Source organism: Drosophila subpulchrella, chromosome 3L (assembly GCF_014743375.2).
Source record: "Drosophila subpulchrella strain 33 F10 #4 breed RU33 chromosome 3L, RU_Dsub_v1.1 Primary Assembly, whole genome shotgun sequence".
NCBI lineage: Eukaryota > Metazoa > Arthropoda > Insecta > Diptera > Drosophilidae > Drosophila > Drosophila subpulchrella.
In genome coordinates this window covers 10,735,621-10,757,046 of record NC_050612.1, presented here as the reverse complement: position 1 = coordinate 10,757,046, position 21,426 = coordinate 10,735,621, and the positions used below count along the sequence as shown (strand labels likewise).

General features: G+C 39.8%; 8 protein-coding genes across 9 annotated transcripts; 1 reads left to right on the top strand and 7 right to left on the bottom strand.

Moving 5' to 3' along the window:
- Positions 1-137: 137 nt before the first annotated feature.
- On the bottom strand, positions 138-3,873 carry LOC119555257 (gustatory receptor for sugar taste 64e-like). Its single transcript, XM_037866555.1, has 14 exons — positions 3,797-3,873; positions 3,554-3,748; positions 2,781-3,417; positions 2,470-2,722; positions 2,300-2,418; positions 2,011-2,115; positions 1,882-1,949; positions 1,756-1,830; positions 1,255-1,641; positions 932-1,206; positions 721-875; positions 447-609; positions 299-388; positions 138-233 (listed from the first exon to the last, which is right to left on the bottom strand). The coding sequence occupies exons 1-14, from the start codon at positions 3,843-3,845 to the stop codon at positions 150-152; spliced, it is 2,655 nt and encodes an 884-aa protein (XP_037722483.1). The 5' UTR covers positions 3,846-3,873; the 3' UTR covers positions 138-149.
- Positions 3,874-4,018: 145 nt separating this feature from the next.
- LOC119555256 (gustatory receptor for sugar taste 64c) lies at positions 4,019-5,664 on the bottom strand. Its single transcript, XM_037866554.1, has 5 exons — positions 5,607-5,664; positions 5,350-5,544; positions 4,530-5,166; positions 4,209-4,461; positions 4,019-4,149 (listed from the first exon to the last, which is right to left on the bottom strand). The coding sequence occupies exons 1-5, from the start codon at positions 5,662-5,664 to the stop codon at positions 4,033-4,035; spliced, it is 1,260 nt and encodes a 419-aa protein (XP_037722482.1). The 3' UTR covers positions 4,019-4,032.
- Positions 5,665-5,795: 131 nt separating this feature from the next.
- Positions 5,796-7,439, bottom strand: LOC119553488 (gustatory receptor for sugar taste 64b). The gene is made up of 7 exons (XM_037863897.1): positions 7,400-7,439; positions 6,950-7,339; positions 6,716-6,876; positions 6,376-6,653; positions 6,143-6,308; positions 6,003-6,092; positions 5,796-5,942 (listed from the first exon to the last, which is right to left on the bottom strand). Exons 1-7 carry the CDS (start codon positions 7,437-7,439, stop codon positions 5,847-5,849), a joined length of 1,221 nt encoding a protein of 406 aa, XP_037719825.1. The 3' UTR covers positions 5,796-5,846.
- Positions 7,440-7,628: 189 nt separating this feature from the next.
- LOC119553487 (gustatory receptor for sugar taste 64a) lies at positions 7,629-9,444 on the bottom strand. The gene is made up of 7 exons (XM_037863896.1): positions 9,249-9,444; positions 8,995-9,186; positions 8,750-8,944; positions 8,527-8,693; positions 8,193-8,470; positions 7,786-8,038; positions 7,629-7,718 (listed from the first exon to the last, which is right to left on the bottom strand). Exons 1-7 carry the CDS (start codon positions 9,442-9,444, stop codon positions 7,629-7,631), a joined length of 1,371 nt encoding a protein of 456 aa, XP_037719824.1.
- A 986-nt stretch (positions 9,445-10,430) lies between these two features.
- LOC119553758 (FGGY carbohydrate kinase domain-containing protein) lies at positions 10,431-13,839 on the top strand. 2 transcript variants are annotated; one of them, XM_037864363.1, is made up of 6 exons: positions 10,431-10,451; positions 11,471-11,695; positions 12,123-13,139; positions 13,199-13,273; positions 13,340-13,558; positions 13,620-13,839. In XM_037864363.1, the coding sequence occupies exons 2-6, from the start codon at positions 11,510-11,512 to the stop codon at positions 13,767-13,769; spliced, it is 1,647 nt and encodes a 548-aa protein (XP_037720291.1). In that variant the 5' UTR covers positions 10,431-10,451; positions 11,471-11,509; the 3' UTR covers positions 13,770-13,839. The 2 variants fall into 2 exon arrangements, with proteins under 2 accessions (XP_037720291.1, XP_037720290.1); XM_037864362.1 differs by having other exon boundaries at positions 10,451-10,567.
- Positions 13,767-15,450, bottom strand: LOC119553759 (mitochondrial E3 ubiquitin protein ligase 1). The gene is made up of 4 exons (XM_037864364.1): positions 15,285-15,450; positions 14,646-15,229; positions 14,386-14,593; positions 13,767-14,014 (listed from the first exon to the last, which is right to left on the bottom strand). The coding sequence occupies exons 1-4, from the start codon at positions 15,387-15,389 to the stop codon at positions 13,895-13,897; spliced, it is 1,017 nt and encodes a 338-aa protein (XP_037720292.1). The 5' UTR covers positions 15,390-15,450; the 3' UTR covers positions 13,767-13,894.
- A 262-nt stretch (positions 15,451-15,712) lies between these two features.
- LOC119554393 (mitochondrial E3 ubiquitin protein ligase 1-like) lies at positions 15,713-17,091 on the bottom strand. The gene is made up of 4 exons (XM_037865274.1): positions 16,932-17,091; positions 16,279-16,862; positions 16,026-16,221; positions 15,713-15,912 (listed from the first exon to the last, which is right to left on the bottom strand). The coding sequence occupies exons 1-4, from the start codon at positions 17,034-17,036 to the stop codon at positions 15,793-15,795; spliced, it is 1,005 nt and encodes a 334-aa protein (XP_037721202.1). The 5' UTR covers positions 17,037-17,091; the 3' UTR covers positions 15,713-15,792.
- A 183-nt stretch (positions 17,092-17,274) lies between these two features.
- On the bottom strand, positions 17,275-19,717 carry LOC119554666 (fork head domain-containing protein FD2). The gene is made up of 3 exons (XM_037865668.1): positions 19,347-19,717; positions 17,833-18,088; positions 17,275-17,763 (listed from the first exon to the last, which is right to left on the bottom strand). Exons 1-3 carry the CDS (start codon positions 19,715-19,717, stop codon positions 17,278-17,280), a joined length of 1,113 nt encoding a protein of 370 aa, XP_037721596.1. The 3' UTR covers positions 17,275-17,277.
- Between the last annotated feature and the right edge of the window lie 1,709 nt (positions 19,718-21,426).

The following is a 21,426-nucleotide window of genomic DNA, read 5'->3' as shown; positions in this document are numbered from 1 at the left end:
AGGATTGGCCCACTCAACTAAACTATCACACTGCGAGTGCCCAATGACTATTAAAAACACCTGTTGTTTTGCACTTATCTATAATTAAGGAACAACACCAATAAAAGTATATATTTTGCAGGTTTAACACTCTGTCCCTCCCACAAAGTTCAGCTTTCAAAGCAGCCGGCCACCTTTTCCTCGCCATTGAACTGCAGCAAAATGAGCTCGTAGGTCACAATGGTACCGGCCACCTAGAGATATAGTATAGTTCCATTATAGGATATTTTTGCAACATTTTTTTTGCATGCACACAAACCGAAATGACAACGCCGCGTGTGAGACGAAAGAACTTCATGCCTGTCAGAGCCACATTGTCCATCTGAACCTCCTCCGAAAAGCGCTTTAGCTGGAAATTTAAGAGTGATTCTACAATTTTGATAAATAAAATGTAAATATTTGTTTACCTCATCGCACCAAAACTCCCTGGGGACCAAACGAAAGATGACTAGGGGTCGCTTGGACTCATCATTGATACTGGAGCTATAGAGCGACAGGATGAGAGTGCGACCAAGTAGATAGGCCAGTGAAAACCAAAAGTACAGGGTGTGCAAAATAGATGGCTTGGCCCTGAAAAATTAAAAAGAACTTATTCAAGACCTTTAAAAATAATTGTTAGGATCTACTGTGGTATATATGGTATATGATACGAGATTTAAGAACTACAGATCATGAACTTACTGCATGCTCTTGAGGATTTTACCACAGATGAAGTACAGATTGTTGCTGAAGCAGAGTAAGGTAATGGTGGCTATGGCATCGTCCACCTCCTCGCACAGTTTGCAAAGGTTCCGGAAGTTAATCCTACACTGCATCCAGTGGTCCACAGTGGTGGGCTAAAAGTGGGATAAAATAAGTAATAACATCTTGCCTATATGATCGAATCCCCTACCAATCGAGCCTCTCTCATCATGAAATCATTAAGCTGTCGAAAACGGGCAGCTAAAGCCACACTAACAGCCATCACGAAGATGTCATTAAAGTTCCAGGCGAAAGTACTCAAGACATTGACCACCTTCCCCAAGATCCCCAGAAAAGTGGTGTATTCCACAAAGTAGAACATTGTAGAGTAGTTTATGTACAGGAAACTGTCCATGGGATGACCCGGAAAATGGGGACAGTAGTTTACGTAGTAGCCCATGGACAGCATGCTCATTATGTGTTCCACTAAAAGTTAAGTAAATTAATAATTATTTTGAGGAAATCATATCTTACCCAGCGAGCAAGTGGTGGCCACAATAGTGATTATCTTGATGTGCTGGGCCAGGGATCTGCGTTCCTTGGGCAATTTGAGAGGTGGTAGCTTAGACTCCACTAACTGCCATTCTTGAGCAATTGCAGGCCATTTCCTGGCCAGTTGCAAAAACGACAAAGAGATGAGGAATATGGATAAATAAAATACTAAAGTCTCCACCGAATCGAAATCGAAAGCCACATTCGTCACGTAAGCCACCAGATACCCGGAAGTTATACCAAAGCACAGGATGGTAACCAAGGCGTAATAAGTTCGGATACTGAACCAGGTGAAGATCAGGTCTTCTGCGAACTTGGAGCTCACTTCCCGAACTGGCATGAGAGCAAAGATCTGGGCGATGATGAGAACTGAAAAATACATATTAACTAGGACCACAGAACTAAAAACTTGATAAGCTAAAATATTCGCCTTATTTTTATACAAAATGTCTAAAGTATTAAATATTTTCCCTTCATAATTACCTGGCTTAATGGCTTCCTGAAAAGACCCACAATACTTGTAATCCTCCTTTCTGATCCGAAGAAGCCATGCTCTTACTAGGAATCAAAAAACTAGTATAAACAATAACAACACCAAAGAAAACTTACTCAAAGAAAATTGAAATTGCCTTGAAGGCTTTGAGACGACCCTGTACTTGATGATTCCCAAGGTGATACTATATAGTTCCAATATAAAATCACATTAAAATGTAAATAATCACAATAGGATCCACCTACTCGCTGCCCACTCGAGATCTTCGCCAGAATTTGATGCGAGCAATGTACCGGCGCCGCTTGGCAGGATCCCCAGTTATCCTGGCCATGTTCCGAACTCGACTGACGGTTTAACCTCCCCAGACAAATGGTAAACCCACAAATTGCTACTGGTTACCCCTAACTTATGGCCTCCGTGCCAATTGTGCGCTTATCTGTGCATAATCTTGTGCAAATGCGAAACGTTGACAGCCCTCGTAGGGCTTATAAGGTAAATAGTCGTATAAAAGAAAATGAAAATGGTAAACAGAACTAAGAGAAGAAAATGCTCATGGAGGAGCCGGGTCCACGGCTGCAAATACTTTTCTGCACTACGGAACCTTCCAATTGTCGGAAAAGCACTAGTTCGTATCCCATTAAAGCAGCAGCCATCTAAAAACATAAGTGTACTAAAAATTATTTCGAACATTATGTAATACCCACTGCAAAGATGAGCCTTCGGGTCAGAAAAAAATATCCCTTTCCGCTTAGGGCAAAGGATTCATTGCGGAGCATCTCACTCAAGCGCTCCAGATCATCGCACCAAGAACTTGAGGGTACTTCATAAAGTGTGCTCGATATATCCTTGACCTCCTGGGGAATCGAAGCAGCTGCAAACATCATGTTCATCAAGCGGGCGATCACATAAAGCAAACAGAACCAGAAGTAAAGCTCGTCCATAAAAGCGCCTTTAACTCTGTTCGAATAAAAATATATTTAATTTCAATAAGATAAGTAAAAATTCCAAAACTCACTGAAAACTATGGTAGACTTGGACGCAAATAAAGTACATATTATGAGCGCAGCAGATCAAAATTAAGCCAGACATCTCCTTTTCATAAAGCTTCAGGAGATCATCTAGATCCAACAAGTCCGAACGTACTTCCTGCCAAAACTCATTGGTTATGGTCTTCCGCATATTTTGACGAATGCGCCAATGAAGTTGCTGGAACCGAATATTCAATCCCCGACATATAAGAAACAGGAAGATATCTCCAAAGTTCCAGATGAATGTCATGGAAAGGGTGCTCCACTCGATAAAGAACACCATCCAAAGTCGGTAATCAAACACTGAGAATACCTCCTGGCGCTCCCTGAGAAAATAGTTCTCTACGAATCCCTCTTTCAGGTTGCAATCCCGAATCTGCTCGTAGTTGCTCCAGACGGCACTGCCCACATAGGTGAGGTGTTCACACAGGGCGGTCACCAGGACGATTAATGACCAACGTCTAAGAATTCGACTGAAGTTAAGTCCTTCATGGCTGCCATAGCAGGGTTTCAGGAAGATCTGCTCACATAGCGCTGTTTGTCGGATGATATGGGGCCATCGACGAGCAATATTTATAAAGGCCCAAAAACAAAATATACATATCACACTGAAACTCAAAGAACCTGTTGATAGAAAAGGAAATTGCTGTCAGTAGTATTATTATAGTATAATAATAGTGTGATTTTAAGAACATTAAATCTTTAGTACTTTTAGAATCTTAAATATTTCATGTTAAAGCTTGTCTTTAAAGTATCTTACCTATAGTATAGACCTTTAGACCATTAAGAAGCACCAACTTTGCAGAGAGAATAAAATCTCCGATTACAAAAATGAATACCACCACGAAAAACAGAATAACAGGCGAAAACCAGCGAAAGCGAACATTTTCCGGCTTGTTCGAAGGTCCGATTCCGGAAAGAGGAAGTACGCCAAAAATCCGAGCTACCACAAGAACTGAAAGATCCAAACTGAAAGATGGGACCAACCAAAAACCACACTCACCATTTCCGATGGCATAGTGCAGGGTATTTTCCTGCACTGACCGCTCCATTTGAAGTCCACGGACACACAAATGGCTCTTTACCCTGAATTCATTTAATTTTGTGATAATTGAGACACTTGTGACAGAACGTTTCAGACACGCATTGTATTGATAGATAACATCCGACAGGTGCGATTGATTAGGTGCCATTATGGGAATAAAAAAGGTGCAAAAAGTGGGAGCTATTAAACTGGAACTAGGAAAATATGCTCTTGGAGGAGCCAACGCCGCCTTCGCAGAAGCTCTTTTGCACTTCGGACCCAGCCATTTGATTGATCAGCACCAGCTCATAGACCATCAAAGTAGCAGCCATCTTAAAAGAGATATTATAGATTTTTAGAATACAGTAACCACTATATTTTCAAAACTTACTGCAAATATTAAACGTCTGGTCAGTAGAAAGTAACCCTTGCCACTGAGGGCAAAGTGGTCCGAAAGGAAAATCTCGTTAAGGCGTCTTAACTCCACGCACCAAAACTCCGTGGGTATTTCATATAGTGTATAAGATATCTCCCTGGCTTCTTGGGGAATAGAGGATGCAGCGAACATCATGTTTAGCACTCGAATAATGACATAGGAAAGGCAGAACCAGAAATATAGCTCATCGGCATAGTTTCCTTTTGATCTAATTACGTAGCAGATGGTAGTATTTTAAATTTCATATCATTACCTTTTTGTTACTATATGACTTACTGAAAACTGTGATATATCTGCACACATATAAAGTACATGTTGTGGGCACAGGAGAGAACTATCAGCCCGGATAATTCCTTGTCGTAGATCCCCAGAAGATCACTGAGGTCCAGAAGATCACAGCGAATCTTCTGCCAAAACTCATTTGGCATTTGCTGTTTTGCATGTTGTCGGATGCGCCAGTGCATCTGTTGGAATCTCATCTGCATTCCGCGACAGATGAGGACCAGAAAGATGTCCACAAAGTTCCACACGAAGGTCATCGATAGGGTGGTCCACTCGATGAAGGGTATCCACCAGGCGGTGAAGTGCATAACTAGGAAGAGTTGCTGCCTCTCCCTCTGAAAATAGTTTTGCCAAAAGTCCGCATTCAACTTACACTCCACAATAGCCAGGTGATTGTTATACAGGGCACTTCCCACGTAGGTGGAGTGCTCACAGAGGGCGGCCACCAGGAGGCAGACACCCCACAGACGAAGGCGACTGGAGTAACCACGTCCATATTTACAATCGTAGGCGGGCTCCAGAAAGATCTGCTCACACTCTGCCGTCCGACGGATGATATAGGGCCAACGGCGGGATAACAGCAGGAAGACCCCAAAACAGAAAATGCATATCACGCTGAAGCTGAGAGATCCTGGAAGAAGGAAATGTTATATATTAATATACCATCAAAACTATTTTTAAAAAAATTTATTTTTGTTATGTTACTTTTATATTTTGATATTTTCAAGAGGAAATTTATGTTCAGCTTATCTTGGTGGTAATGGTAGATTGTCTATCTTATATTGCAAAAAATTATAATTAAGGTTTTTCTTACCTATGGTATAGATTTTCAAACCATGATCTAACACTACTTTGGAGGATAGAGCACAGTCCACAATGGAGAAACTAAACAGAACTAGAGCAGCTAGGAGCGACAAAGAAATCCAGCGAAAGTGAACCTTCTCTGGCCGAGAACTTGGCCAGACCCCGGAAACCGGTAGAACCCCAAAGAACTGGGCTACCACCAGAACTGAAAAATAACCAGATTATTAAATACGTTACGTTATTAAAATCCCCACTCATCCCAATTACCAGGACCAATGCCGTGTTGAAGCGTGTTTCTGGTGCCTCTTTGGCCCGACTGCTTCATGGCTTGGCTGTTGTTTTGCAAATGGAAGAGGTCCTTCAGGTCCTAAGGACACGCCACAAACAAGGGGGCGTAAGCCAATCTATTAACAGATTACGATCTTGCGAATTGGCGGTTTTAGTGCAGGTGCGTGGGCGTTACCATTGTGATTAATGTGCTATTGAACTGGAGCTAAATTCTGGGATCTAATATTCCCTGCAGTACTGAGTCTTTTGCCTGATGGAACCTTGGTTAATGACATCCGATATCATGAGCTCATAGGTGATAATTGTGGTGCCCATCTAGAAAGGCATAAAGATGGGTAACACATGTAATTATTATATATAAAGACTTTAACTTACAGCCAGGACAAGTGAGCGGGTAAGGTAGAAGAATCCGCTGCCGGAGAGAGCTGTCATATCATTTCCCAACTGCTCACTAAAACGTTGGACCTATGGATACAAATATTATAATAATAGATGGACCATAAAGATTTTTTTACCTCTATGGACCAAGCTCTGGAGGGCACATCCCGCAAAGCAGTGACAATCTTTTTTTCGTAATCGTTTATTGAAGAGGCCACAAAAATAGTTAGTAAAGTGCGAACAACGGCGAAACCGAGGGAGTACCAAAAGGCCACCATGACAAGAAAGTCCACTCCTATATTTCTTTTGAAAATAAATAACAGTTTATGTTTCTTATGGCAAAAATAAGGAATAACATTATTCAACTCACTTGAAACTGTTGAACAACTGAAAGCAAATAAAGGACATATTGTTGCCGAACGCCAGTAGAACCAGTGGAGCTATTGCAGCATCCAGAAGATGCACGAGTCTCTTTAAAGCCAGATAATGCTCACGGACCTCTGTCCAAAAAACAGCGGGCATTACTTTCCTATGAACAGCAGCAATCCTTCGATAGAGCTGATGGAACCTGGCAGCCAATCCAATGCCAATGCACATTATGAAGCAGTCGGTGAAGGAGCGGGGATAGGCAATAGTCTGGTTAACCCACTGGGAAATATTATTATAGAATTTAGAAACTAATATTTATACACCTTTATATTCAAAACTACCTCTAAAATAGGCAGCATCCAAAAGTGATAGGGCAGGATCATGTAGAGATGAGGACGTTCCCACTTGTAGATGCTCTCGAAGTAGGTAACATTGATCTTGCACTGGGTGCGCTCCATATTGCTGAGATGAAACGAGTTGAGGAGCAGGAGACAGTGTTCCACTAAAAAATTATGTTAAATATAAATATCTAAATCAACATCTTCTTTCCCAACAAAGGAGTACATTAAACTAACCCAAAGCCGAAAGCATGACTATGGCAAACACAATGTATATACGCCTTTTCATCTTGTATTCCCCGTAGAAGCGATAGGGGACCCTTAGGAAGAGCTGTTCCACTCCATGCCAGGTGCGCATAATCCTGGGCCATTGAATGGCCAGTCTCCAGAAGAAAATGTGCTCCAAAAGACAGACAATATACAGCGAAAGGGTGCTGGAGGTGTGAAAGTTAATGGCCACCTTGATGACATAATTGATGACGGCCCCAAATTCGCAGAGATTTAGGATTAAAACGAGGCAGGAGTAAAATATACGAGGTGAAAACCAACGAAACCGGATGTTCGCAACATCCAAGGCGCGGACATTGCTAACCGGAAGCAGGCCATAGAGTTGTGAAATATAAAGAACTGGGTTAACATAGTATTTAAGTTTTAATAGTGATATACAATAAAGTGTTAATCACACACCTTTCGAGACCGCCCGATGGAATGTCTCGCCCTGCGGCATGGCCAAACTAACACTAACCACCGACTTGCCAATCTGGCGTGCGAAAAGCTGCCCACATAACCTAGGGGGCGTGGCTGTTTTAAACGATTTACCCAGTAAGTATTTACAACTAATTGCACCGCCTGTCACATTCAGCTGACATGACAAATGGCCAGGGAGTGGGATGATGGGTGTCATGGCTGTGGCTCATCAGGCGCACAAGGGCTGCAGTCCTTTGCGTCGATTGGGTTCATCGAATTGCAGAAGGACCAGTTCGTAGGTGACAATAGTTCCGGCCATCTGGGGGGCAAAGGGAATTTCAGAGGTGTGAGCATAAACTAGCATTTTCTGCATCGGGGTTACCCACTCCAAAGAGCAGTCGGCGTGTGAGGAAGTAGAACTTCTTGCCGGAAAGGGCAACTGTCTGGGTGGTCATCTGGAATATCAGGCGCTCCACCTCCACGCACCAACTGCGACTGGAAACCCTCCTCAGAACTCCCAGTCCCCGCTTGGACTCCTCATTGATGTCCGCTGCCGTGAGGAACACAAAGGCGGTACGTGCAATCAGATATAGTAGAGAGTACCAGAAGTATATATAGTTGATGGGCCAGCGCAGCTTGCTAAGGAATGGTTAATAAAAGAGTATAATAAACAATTATTAAAGAAATTAATAAAAAGTAGGAACTAACTAAATATTATAATTGTTTTTGATACTTTTCGAATTTATGTCCAAATTGGTTTCAGAGATCTTATAATTCTCTTCCTTAAACTCACTTGAAAACATTAAGCAGCTGGTAGCACACAAAGTACAGGTTGTTAACACACGAAAGCAATATAAGACTGGACATTGCGCTATCTAAAAATTCCATCAATTCACACATCTTGACGTAATGCTCTCTGATTTGGATAAACACCGACTCGAGGACCTCCTCATGTTCCAATTTTCGAATCCGTCCAGTTATTTGCTCGAATCGGTAGGACAAACCCTTGCTTATCATCATGATAAAAAGGTCCATGTAGTTCCACACAAAAGTGATGGCACCATTGATCAACTAAAAAGATAAATACTCAAAAACAATTAAGGTATAATAAAGTAACAGGAACTTGCTAGAACAAGAGCACCGATGATGGGACTGTAGGGAAGCATCTGAAACACATAGTCGTAGTTGGTTTGCATGTAATTATCAAAACTGGCCACAGTAGTAATATTAACGCACAGCTGAATACGTCGTTTATAGGTTAGAATAGCTGATACTTGGTACAAAGCGTGTTCACCTAAGGGTCAGAAGGTTTAAAAGTAATATATCATTGAAATACAAGTTATATCTCACCTAAAGACATGCCAATTATGGCCAAGGCAGCCAATTGAACGCGACGCGAAAGATTTCTCTTGGGTATTTCATATGGAGGCTTGGTAAAGACCATTTCCGTTTTGGTCCAGTATCTTATAAGAGCTGGCCATTTTTTAGCCAGGCGAATAAAAACCACATAGGCCGACAGCACACAGCCGAAGAAAACGAGACCCACTAGATACAGAAATAGCTTTAATGATATATTTAAACATGACTGATCTTACCAAAATTCTTAGCTGTAATGCCAATCTTTAGCAGGTGGCTGAGCATGCTTAAAAACAATATACATGTGGCAGTCATAAAGATCAGGGTAACAATCATGGGTATTGATTTATAAGCAAATCTAATGCGTTTGGGATTCGATTCCCGGATGCCCACCAAGGGCATAATAGCTACACACTGTGCCAAAAACATGACTAGATTGAAAGGGAAAATAAAAACATTTTTACAATATTCTTCTCATTTTATTCAAGCTTACATGGATATACAGCCCGATGAAAAATATCCAAATTGGCATAGTTAGGTAGCTTTTCGCTGGCCAAGACATTAAATTCCAAATTCGATTCTTCCACAAACTTTGGAGGAGGCGTTTCTGGCCTGGCCAAACTCTCCACTGCCTTAACTACATTATCCCTACTGGGAGTTTTACGAAAATTCATGGTAGTTCCTTTCATGACGCCGGTCTTTTTTGCACTGACACGAAATGCGAAATTTAAATAGGTCCAAACTTGTCATGGGCGGAGTAGACCTCCGATAGCCCCACAATGGTTTTGGCGGCACCGAGGTGACCAGCTGAAGGGCCACTAATTACGGGGTTTAGACTAAGCTGGTCCGAGGATGTAAACAACAATTATGGGATTAGTTGCATGTTAAGGCCCTCGGATAGCATCCTGAAGTCCTTGAGGTCTTGGGCTCAACAAGAGCTCTTTATAAAAAGCAGGTAAGGATTGTACCTTCAACGTTCAAATAAAGAATCTTTTATTTTAATATATTATATTATATTATATTGGGATAAGAATAGTCAAAAAGTAGATATTGCAAGGTTCTCTTTTAGGCTTAATATTATTTTGACGAACAGATTACTGGTTTTCTTCTTTTATATAGCTCAATTAATTTAATAGCATAAGGTACGGCTTCAAAATAATCTATGATTTCAATGTTTAGTAATCGAACTGCAGAGAATTCACCGCTTATCTTCGATGGTAAACGAATAATGATTGCTATTCCGAGTGTGGGACCAGTCTAGATAAAACCCCGCCTATCTATAAATCTTGTTTATCGACACACTATTAAAATGTCATTCCTCCGAATAGCGTTTTCGGAAGCATTTTTTTTATAAGCGCCCTTCTGGAACTAGCCTTGACTTACATTTTTATTAAGATAACAGAAATCAGTTTTATAAAAAGGTTATTGCTAAAATATTATATTATTTTATTAATAATATTATATTATTAATAGCATAACAGATTTGTTTTTTTTTTATATACAATATTATGTTAGAAGTTATTTAATTCACAGATCTCTCTATATATTTAATTGGAAAATACAATTTTTTATTAACAGTTAAGAGACAGTTGCTGTTAAATTTGAATATGGCATGCAAATTGAAATAGATTGGATCCACTCTGAGGGCTTTGAAGCAGTGGCTGAGAGCAACTCGTTGTGACAGGTTCGACGGCAGGTGACGGAATAAAATAAAAGCAAACACATTTCATTTTTTTTGTGTTGATAAACAACCTGCGCATATGCAAGCAAAGCAGAATATCGCTCAAATTATTGTGTATTGGAAACAATCAGGTGTGCTATTCCTACTACTTAGAGTTTGATTTTTCTGAAAGACCAGTTGTTCGTGCCTTCCATTTATAATTTTCGGCTTTAACTACTTTGCCTTTTAAAATTTAAATGTTATTCAGCTTAATAAGATGCAGCAGAATTTATGTGAAAAAGGAATTATATAAAATATCACAAATTATGGTAAATTATTTGGGTTGGTAAGGTTAAGAAAACGAAAATATGATACAAATTTTAAGTAAATGTGACATAAATATTAAGGGATGCTAAGATATATAAACATATATTTAAATGTTGTACAATGTACATGTACCAACATTATTTTAAGTTACTAATCCAGCAATCCCCAAATTAGCAATAGCCTATAAAAATTAATCATATCATTACAAACCGGTACTTGAGTTAATTTATACTAATTGAGCGGCTGCTATTCGTTAATTGCCTTTGTTGAAAATTGGTTTAGTTTATTATTGTACAAAATCACTATAGTTATGTACCTTGTTCTAAAATGGTTCAATATAGAAGAGCACAGTGAAAGCTTATCAGTTTTGAACTTATTGTGCAACATTCCAAAACCGGTCAAAACCTTATCGAAATTAGGGAATATAAATGTACCTATGAACAACATAGGTACACAGAATATATTCCATTCATCGAATACAGTTTTAAATTTAGAAGTCCCATAAAAATAGCAAACCCATAATTACAGCCAGTAAAGCTTTGATGAATTAGCTCACAAGTGACCCAGTGAGATCTTTATAAACCGGTACTTGGGTTAATTTACACTATTTGTGGGTCTGCTGGGCGTTCGCATATCAGGTTGCTTATCAGTTCGCGTCCGACGCTCGACGACTTCGCTTCGCTTTTAGGTTTTTGCATTGAGTCAATAACATTTATTTGACCGCCAAGGTGATTAGAGGCGTCTGTGACGGAGGCGGCGACTTGGAAATGTCATCCGGACCGTATTTTGTGGGCGTGGACGTGGGCACGGGCAGTGCGAGGGCGGCGCTGGTGGCCTCCGATGGGCGTGTCCTGGAGCAGGCGGTACAGAGGATCAAAACTTGGAACCCAGAGCCGGGCTACTACAACCAGTCATCCGATAATATTTGGCAATCCATCTGCCAGGTGGTGAAGGTAAGTCTTTGGCGCAAGGAGCACCTATTTCACATAATTGCCAGGTATGATAAAAATAACTTGATCCTGAGATTTACATAGTGCAAATGAAAAACTCCTCCTATGATTACACCCAAATTAAAAAAAAGTAAAAAAATAATTTATAGTTTGTTGTTGTACAAAATCAAGAAGAATATTGAGATATAGTAACTTAATTATTCAAAATACAAGAACATAATAAAAAACACCAACCATAAATTTTATAAAATCCTAGGAAACTGACACTAATCCCTAACGTTATAAGAAATATAAAAATGGCAAATATAAGGATCTTTATAAAAACTAATATTTGGATCTATAAACATCTTATTTTTGCTCTGTCTGATAACCTCTGTCGTTCGGCGACGTTTCTCGACGAGATTAGATTAACCCAATGCTGATTTTACAGAAAGTCATCGCCGGCGTCGATAAGTCAGAAGTCAAGGGCATTGGCTTCGATGCCACCTGCTCCTTGGTGGTTCTGGGTTCCCAAGGATCGCCCCTGACTGTGAGCAAATCCGGTGAGACGGAGCAGAACATAATCCTCTGGATGGACCATCGTGCCGAGATGGAAACCCAGGAGATAAATGCATTTAAAAATCCTCTGCTGAAGTATGTGGGCGGTCAGGTGTCGCTGGAGATGGAGGTCCCAAAGCTGCTCTGGCTGAAGCGGAACCTTTCGAAGAGCTTTGGCAATATTTGGAGGGTTTTCGATCTGCCCGACTTCCTGACCTGGCGAGCAACTGGTGTGGATACCCGTTCATTGTGCTCCGTGGTTTGCAAGTGGAACTACGATGCTGCGAATAACAGTTGGAACAAGGAGTTCCTCAAGCAGGCGGACTTGGAGGAGTTGACTCAGAACAACTTCGAGAAGCTGGGCAGTGATGTCCAGCCTCCGGGAAGAAAGGTGGGCAAAGGTCTTACAGCCAAAGCTGCCGGAGAATTGGGCTTATCCGCTGGAACAGTGGTTAGCACCTCCCTAATCGACGCCCATGCTGGTGCCCTGGGAATGTTTGGCTGCCGTCCCAAGGAATCCAAGGGCTCCGACGATGTCCAGGGTAAGATGGCACTGATTGCCGGTACCTCAACCTGCCATATGAGCATCACAAGGAAGGCCTGTTTCGCCCAGGGCGTTTGGGGTCCTTACCAGGATGCCATTATACCCGGATATTTCCTGAACGAAGGTGGTCAAAGCATTGCGGGACATCTCCTGGACCATGTCCTCAAGTCCCATGAATCCTATGCTGAACTGAAAGAGAAACTGGGCGAGGATAAGTTTATCTATCAGCATCTCAACAAGTTGCTGCCGGAACTGGCAGCTGCTCGAGGATTGAGTCAGGTGGGATGCCTTACCCAGGATATCCATGTTTGGCCTGATTTACATGGCAATCGTTCGCCCATTGCCGATCCAACGCTGCGAGGAGTGGTAAGTGATCTTTTATAAACTTATTGGTTATAAGTTAACCCAGAAATCGTTTCTTAAAGATCACTGGCTTGGACATGACGCGAGGAACTGAATCTCTGGCCATCAAATACTTGGCGTTCGTTCAAGCTCTGGCTGTAAGTTATATCCTAATATATTATGTTAAAACTATTATAATAAATTCGTGATTTTTATTTTTTTAGTATGGCACCCGTCACATAATCGAGAACCTTTATCAGTACGATAGAGCACCCTTTCAAACGCTCCTTTTCTGTGGAGGACTGGCCAAGAATCCTTTGTATGTGCAGTGCCATGCGGATATTTGCAACCTGCCCGGCTTGATTCCAGACGAACAGGAAATGGTTTTGGTGGGAGCTGCTGCCCTGGGAGCCGCTGCCTCGGGTCACTTTGACAGCTTGGAGGTGAGCTTATAAAATATTCCTATGATCTAACTGGTTTACAAACTACTTTTTGTGCTCTCAGAGCGCCTCAAAAGCCATGGGTGGTACTGGCCAGCTTGTAAAGCCAAACTCGGAAACCATAGAGTTCCACAACCGCAAATACAAAGTGTTCCTACAGCTACTGGAGAACCAACGTCAGTACCGTCGAATTATGCAGGGAGAATCCAAGTAATGTTAACTTTTCGATGTGAAGACTTTAAATAATTTTAAAATAAATGCCGTACACGAGCATTGTAACAAAATAATGAGTTTGGCGCGCACAGGTACAAGGTGATCTTGTTGGCATTCGGCTGATATCTAGGCGATGAAGGCGGCTGCCTTAGAGGCGATTTTGCCGCGACACACGGGGCAGGATATGGAGATTTTCTGGGCGCAGTCCTCGCAGAGACAGACGTGACCACAGGGCAGTAGGATAACCTAAAAGAAAGAATATGATAATTAACCAAAAAAGTCATACATATACATGATCATATTAAGCACGTAGAGTATACAGGGTGGAAAGTTTTTTAAAATTATTGACAGCATTAAAATCGGTATTTTACAAAAGACCTTATCTTGCGATTAATTTATATGATACCAAACTCAAAAAACACTTTTATGAACAGACATATACAGGATGTGCAGTTATAAAACATAAATTAATAATAAGAAGAAGTTAAAGACCTATTTCAACTTGCTAACTAAAGGTCTAGGCCATTTGTCCTATTATTTAAAGATACTCCAAAACTTAAATTCGATATAAATGGTTCTAGGAAAGAATAGGTTTCAATTTCGTTATATAAGCTGACCTCTTTGGGGTTGGTGGAGCAGACTACGCAAAGCTGATCCTGGGACAGAGTGTGGGGACGACTCCTCGCTCGTCGTTCCCGGCGCTCCGTCTCCAGGCGACCGCGTATTTTGGCCTCCTCCCGTTCCTGTTTCTTCTTTCGGTAGAACTTCTTGGCAATAACGGCTACCAGGATGACAGAGATAGTACTACAGAAAAGCAGCTTGAGTCTGAAAGGGATTGTTATTAAAGAAGTATATACATAAAGTAAGTACTACCCACATCGTGGTCGCCTTGGCATCTTCGAACCGCTTGATGAGCGTGGACTTTGTGGCGGTGGTCAGGAAGAGGGGTCCCTCCTTAGAGGGCTGCATGCGCAGCGTATTGCCATCCAATTCCAGTTCACCAATGGCGGTCAGGAAGCTGCCCTCCCTCAGGACCTCCTCTGTGGTTTGCAGTCCCCTTTGACGGACGCCAGAGAAGAAGCCAAACAGATGGTCGAATAAGGACAGACTGGAGGGCTCATAGTTGTCATAGACCATGTCCACGTCCAAAACAGCTGCACTCAAGGCGTCCACAATCTCCACACCGTGTTGCTGGTTGCGTAACTCAAAGGGCATCTCGTTGGCGGACTCGTGGATCAGCTTGTGTTGCTCCGTCCAGAAGCCAGCGAATCCCCGGGTGATTCTGTGCTCGTGCAGCTTCACAATCTGCAGGACACCACTGACACTGGGCACCAGGCTACTCTTCAAGGGAACCCCAAGGGGGGTTACTGTTCCCCGGATTACCGCATAGGGTATCTTCTTGTCGCGCTGCCGCTCCACCACCGATTTCAGCTCCCCATCGATGTTGAATTGCGGTGCCGCCTGCAAAGTAACCCATTAAATATTACATATTTTTTTAAATATCAAGTATACGTACCTTTAGCACCTGGGCAGTGCGCTTGTAGTGCACATACTCCCGCGCACATATGCCTATTATTATCAAATCCACGCCCAGGGCAATCGATTCGTGTAAAAATTCCATATTTTGTTATGTTATTTACCCTATTATAAACATCTGTTTTATTAGTGTGGCTGTGTTTTCGTTTGCGAGTTTAGGCAGTGACAACGTGTTGAGAATACAGTTTTTCGGAATTGTTTCCCGTTTTTAGGGAACTAGTTCATATTGTATGATATCATAGCGGTTTCCTGCAATGCGGTAACACTTTTATTTAAGTTTTGGCGCCACAGGTTAAATATATAAACGGCAGAGGGTTTTACGAAATGTATATAATTTAAATTTATTTAAAGGACAAAGCACGATGTAAAGAAATACTAAATAGATAAAGTAAGTTATAATCGGTACTATTTTTTATAGAGGCGGCCGATTGTCATTTTAATAAATTGAATGGGATCATATCTAAGAACATTTGGCATTTTGATGAAGTCTAGGTGATGAAGGCGGCTGCCTTGGAGGCGATTTTACCACGACACACAGGGCAGGTCTTTGAGATTTTCTGGGCGCAGTCCTCGCAGAGACATACATGACCACAGGGAAGTAAAATGACCTGCAGGGAATAATATTAAAAACAATTCTTATATATACCATTGAAAGACGATTAAGATAACAAAAAATCAAACTTCAATAAAGTTTTTTCAAGACCTGAACCCAACTAATTACCTCTTTGGGATTGGTGGAACACACCACGCAGAGCTGATCCTGGGATAAGTTAGCTGGAAGATTCCTCCTGCGCTCCGCCCTCAGTCGATTGCGTATTGTGACCTCTTCTGCTTTAATTTTTATTCTCCTGTAAATCTTCCTTGAAACAAAAGCAATGAGGATAACAGAAATTGTACTGCACACAAGCAGCTTAAGTCTAAAGAGAAGTTCCATAATTATAATACATATATTAGGTAATTCCTGATATACCCACATAATGGCTCTATTGGCATCTTCCAATCTCTTGATGAGCGTGGATTTGGTGGCGGTGGTTAGGAGAAGAGGTGCTTGTTGTGAAGGCTTCATGAGCAGTGTATCACCATCCAGTTCCAGTTCTCCAATGGCGGTGATAAAGCTTCCTTTTCCTAAGACCACCTCGGTGGTTTGTAATCCCTTTTGGCGAGCCCCAGAGAAGAAACCATATATATAGTCAAAAACCGAAAGGGAGGAGGGTTCAAAGTTATCATAGACCGTATCCACATCCAAAAAAGATGCCCTCAAAGCATCTACAATCTCTACACTATGCTGTTGGTTACGCAACTGAAAAGGCATTTCGTTGGTGGACTCATGGAGTAACTGGTGATGATCTTTCCATAAGCCAGTGATTCCCCGGATTATCCTATGCTCATGAAGCTTTACAATCTGGAGGACACCACTTACACTGGGCCCCAGAGAACTCTGGAGGGGATCTCCAATGGGTTTTACTGTTCCCCGAATCACAGCATAAGGGATCTTCTTGTCAGGCTGCAGTTCTACGAGGGTTTTCAACTTTTCATCGATTTTATATTGTGGTGCCGACTGTAAGGAAAGCCCATTAAATAATACATATATTTTATGCTAAATATTAAGTATACGCAGTATACGCACCCTCAACATGTGGGTAGCTCGTTTGCAATGCACATATTCGCGAACACAAAACCCCAGTAGAACTAAATCTATTCCAACTGCAATACAGTCATTAAAAAATTCCATATTTGGGTTTTTCAGTGCTGACGCGAAAACGCGTTTTATATCCAATAATTTTGACGGCCTTAATAAAGGGTACTTGGTTAGATCATATAATATACATTTTTAAAATTAGGTGAACATAACTGGCCATCACCTTTTAATTCCATTTCAAATTTAAAGTTAAAATATTATAATCACTGTTATGTTTTTACAAAATCATTTATTAAGTAATATCTTAAAAGCTAAGGACTAAAAACTGCATATTTTATGGTTTGCCAATGATATTGTCGATGGTAAAAAGGGTAGTCTTTGATCGATTATTTGCCACTGTGGATGTGTTGGCTGCAGGACTACTGAGAGATGCACCCATCACATCCTTAAGTTCTCGAAAAGAATCACCAGAAGAAGTGATTTCCCGGCGATTGAGTGGAGGACTGAAGGCGCTCGGGGAATGTAAGTCCTCGTGTAATTCCATGGGACTATGAACTGTTTTACTGGAACTGCAGGAGGCGTCCACATCATCTGAGGATTCTCTGATCTCGGTGAGGGAAGAACTGGGTAAGGCTCGAATTCCCCTGGCCTCATTGTTGAACAGACTGTTGAAACCCAGAGATACGGACAGATACTGCCTATGAAGATCCGTAATCCTATCCGAAAAGTTGGGTCTTTCGTTGCAAAAGATATCGAAATCATTCAGCGGTTCGCTGGGTGAATGAATCTCTGCTGTACTATGGTTCCCATCGTTGGAATCCTGAAGGATAATTGATAAATCATTATTTATCTTGAGTTCTAATAGTACTTTTTAAAATATTATATTTACCTTTCCCGATTCCCTTTCGTATCTATTTGAGTTGGCGCAATGTCTTTGCCTACGCGTCCTCCTTCGTCGGTAGTTTCCCTGTTCAAACATATCCGATGCCGAAGAGTCCAACATCCAGTAGCTTCCCTTACCAGCGCTATCATTGTCCTCGATCGTGTTTTTATCCCGCGGAACCTTCACGAAGCAGTCATTTAGGGACAAATTGTGTCGGATTGAGTTCTGCCAGCCCTGCTTGTTCTCCCTGTAGTAAGGAAATCTAAAAAACAATGTTTGTAAGGCTTTAAAAAATATGACATATTTTTAAAGATAAAATATATATTTCTAGGTGATAAATACTAAAGAAATCTTTTGAAATGTTTACAGCATTTTTGTCCTAATATATTTATTTACCATTTAGTTTATTTTAACCAAACGATTTCGAAAAGCATAAAAACTATAGAATGTGTTTGTGAAATATGGGCAAAACATAATAAACAAATAATGATTCTAGGAGAGATACCAAAATTACGAAATAAATATTTTTATTAATCTGTCTGTAAATATTATTTGAATAGGTTAAAAACATTTTTATATCTGTACATTCAACATAAAAATAAGCTTCGGAATCCAACAAAAGTTTTTCTGTACACATTTAAGTAAACAAATCATTTTACAATTCGAAACAGTTTTTGTATTGATACACATTTTATTAGTCAATATCTATATTTTCCATTAAGTTTGTTTAAACGAAGCGATTTGAACAGGCAATAAAAATAATAGATGTTTATGTTGATAAAGAAATCGGAAATATTTAGTTTACAAACATATGAAGTCATGGCTCTCATTCTTGTATACTCAATTATTAGCGCTTTATTTAAAATATTTGACCGCCATTTTTGAAAAATGTGAGTTTATATAGGAAAAGAAAATTGTGAAATATACAAGATATACGTTTTGTTAAATATTTTTTTAAAGATATGACCAATAAATTCAAGTCAAGAAATGGGACGTTTTTTAAAGGAATAAATATATGATCAAGAAATCTTCATGATATTTATATATTTTTAACACACAAAAAAATAAAATCTTCTTCAATATTTCAACGATTTAATCCTAGTCTTGGCATATGTTTCGACAACTGTTTTGAAATGCGTCTCGGGATAAAAACCCTCTTCAGGTTCTTGGAATGTTGCGATTGTTTATTTTGGCATTTGATTTAGTCAAGACTGTCATCTAAATATCTCTTGATTTTCGTCATGGCAAAACATTTAATTTTCTTGGGATTAAACAAACAAAAACTTAAGCAGAATATATATAGAAACTTTTAGACATACACAAAGAGTAAAATAAACAATTTAAACATTTTGAAAAGGAAAATTAAAATTAAATAAATTCAAAATAGAGAAGAAACTAAAGTTTCTGATACTAGAATGTTTGTTATACTGAATATTTTGGAAAGCCATTTAAAACTGTTATTTGAATATGACAAATGAAAGAACTAACTTTCTTTAAAAAATATTTTGATCTCAACTTACTTGTCCATGATAAACTTGTAGATTCCACTCAGAGTTAATCGCTGGTTAGGAGCACTGCTTATGGCCATGGCAATAAGCGCAATGTAGGAAAACGGAGGCTTTTCCGGTCGATGGGAGTTATGAAGGAAGGATATGGGCAAGCCCCAGATATTGTTATGCAGGGCCAGGAAATTATCGATTCCCTGGTAGTAGAAAGCGGGAGAAAACGATCCGCACATCAGACCCTCCATTCCCACACCTCCGACGGCACTTGGTCCCAATGGATTCGGGGAAACTTGGGCCCTGAGATATTCCGGATTGGCAAGCAGGGAATTAACAAGCTCTTCGTTATCCGGCAGCACCGATCCATTGGCATAGCAAGATGGTAACATTTTATAACTGTATTCCTTGTTCTTCAAAGTCGATTGAAGTTATTAGTCGTATAATTTTAGGGTTTTCCGTTTTTTAACTTCAGAAAACCTTATTCGAACTTCACTTCACTTAATTTTGTATAGATTTTATAGGATCTTTGTCCTGTTTCTCGGAAAGATATTATATCCTAAGTTGTGGTTGTTACTTGCGCGGCTATTTGACTATTTGTACCGTCAGCCAAGAAGTCCGATCGACTAATGAATGGACTCGGATACGCAGATCACTTGTAATGCCTCATCCAGTACTCGTTTGCATGTGTTTTTGGGGAGAGCAGCGTATTGGTCTATAAATATAGAGATATGCAAACACCCTCACCAAAAGATCCACACATGTTTTTGTTCTCAGAGAGAGAAAAGTACATTTTTCCTGGTAAAATCCTTATATTGTAAGATTTGCTTTTAATAAACTTTGGACTCTTTTTAAAAATAAATTATTTTTATGAAATATATACATTTTTAATAATCTTTATTCCTAGATAAAATATAATTTGATACTATAAGCTTCAACACAATAAAATCTTTAATTAATGACATCATTACTATTTAAATATCGATGTTATTTTATTATTTTTCCAGTTATTCCGCTATAAAACTGATCTCCAAAATTTGTTCTTTTTGAGGGGGCGTTGCTTAAAAGTATAGTCTCCGCTCTTTCCATGTTTATTTGTGTCCATGTGTTCAAAACGATATGCGGCTCTCATTTGCCTGTATTTTCCACGATGGGCGGAGTCAAGATCGTTTCAACATGTGTGTGTGGATGAGTGAGAGTTTCCAATGTGTTTTGAATAATATGTAAATTTGATTTTTCAACAAATGAAAATCGAGCAAAGTTTACACATGAACTACAGGCATTTTGAAGGAATTTTTTGGAAAATTTTTAATAAATTACAGTCTGTACAGTAAAAAATGTAAGTACTTTAATGGGATCCCCTTATAAGTAAGTTAGGGCTGATTTTTTTTTATTTTAAGTAATATTTGAAAATATATTTGTGAATTTTTTTCTAACACCTGAAGGCATTTTTCTTTAAGATATTATATAGATGACATCATGCGCCGATATATTATTTTAAATTAAACAATATTTACGTATAATTTATGTATATCCTCATGTAAATTTATTATTTAACTTTTAGAGTTACCGGATGATATCATTGACGTTGTCTCTTTTATGTACATATTTGCCATTTATTAAACGAAAACTTTCGACATATTTGTTATACAGTATTTAATTCCTTTAAGACTCTCGAAACAAAAAAAAAGGAAAAGTTTTGATAACCTCTCCATTCAATTGGTTTGTAAACATTGTTAAAATAAAATATTTCCAAGAAGCACTTCGCTTAAACATTAAACCGGATAACAGCTGCCAAAGATAATGCCAGAAGGCTGCATTATCTAGTCCCTTGACATTGCTATCTCGTAGAATTTCCCTTCCGATTTTTACGACTTTTCCGAGCGAAAGAAAGCAAGAGTAAACTCGGCAGTCAAGTACGCAATTTTCTCAAAGCAACCAAAGTCTTGGTCTATATTCTAAAAGGTCGTAAAATAATTGTGTATACATTTCAAACAGGACTACGATCGATTTTTACGATCGTTTCGTTCTCAAGTAGAAAGCAGAGATCATTTGAAAGAAATAAAAACATTGAACGCAAATCGAAAATACCGAATACCGA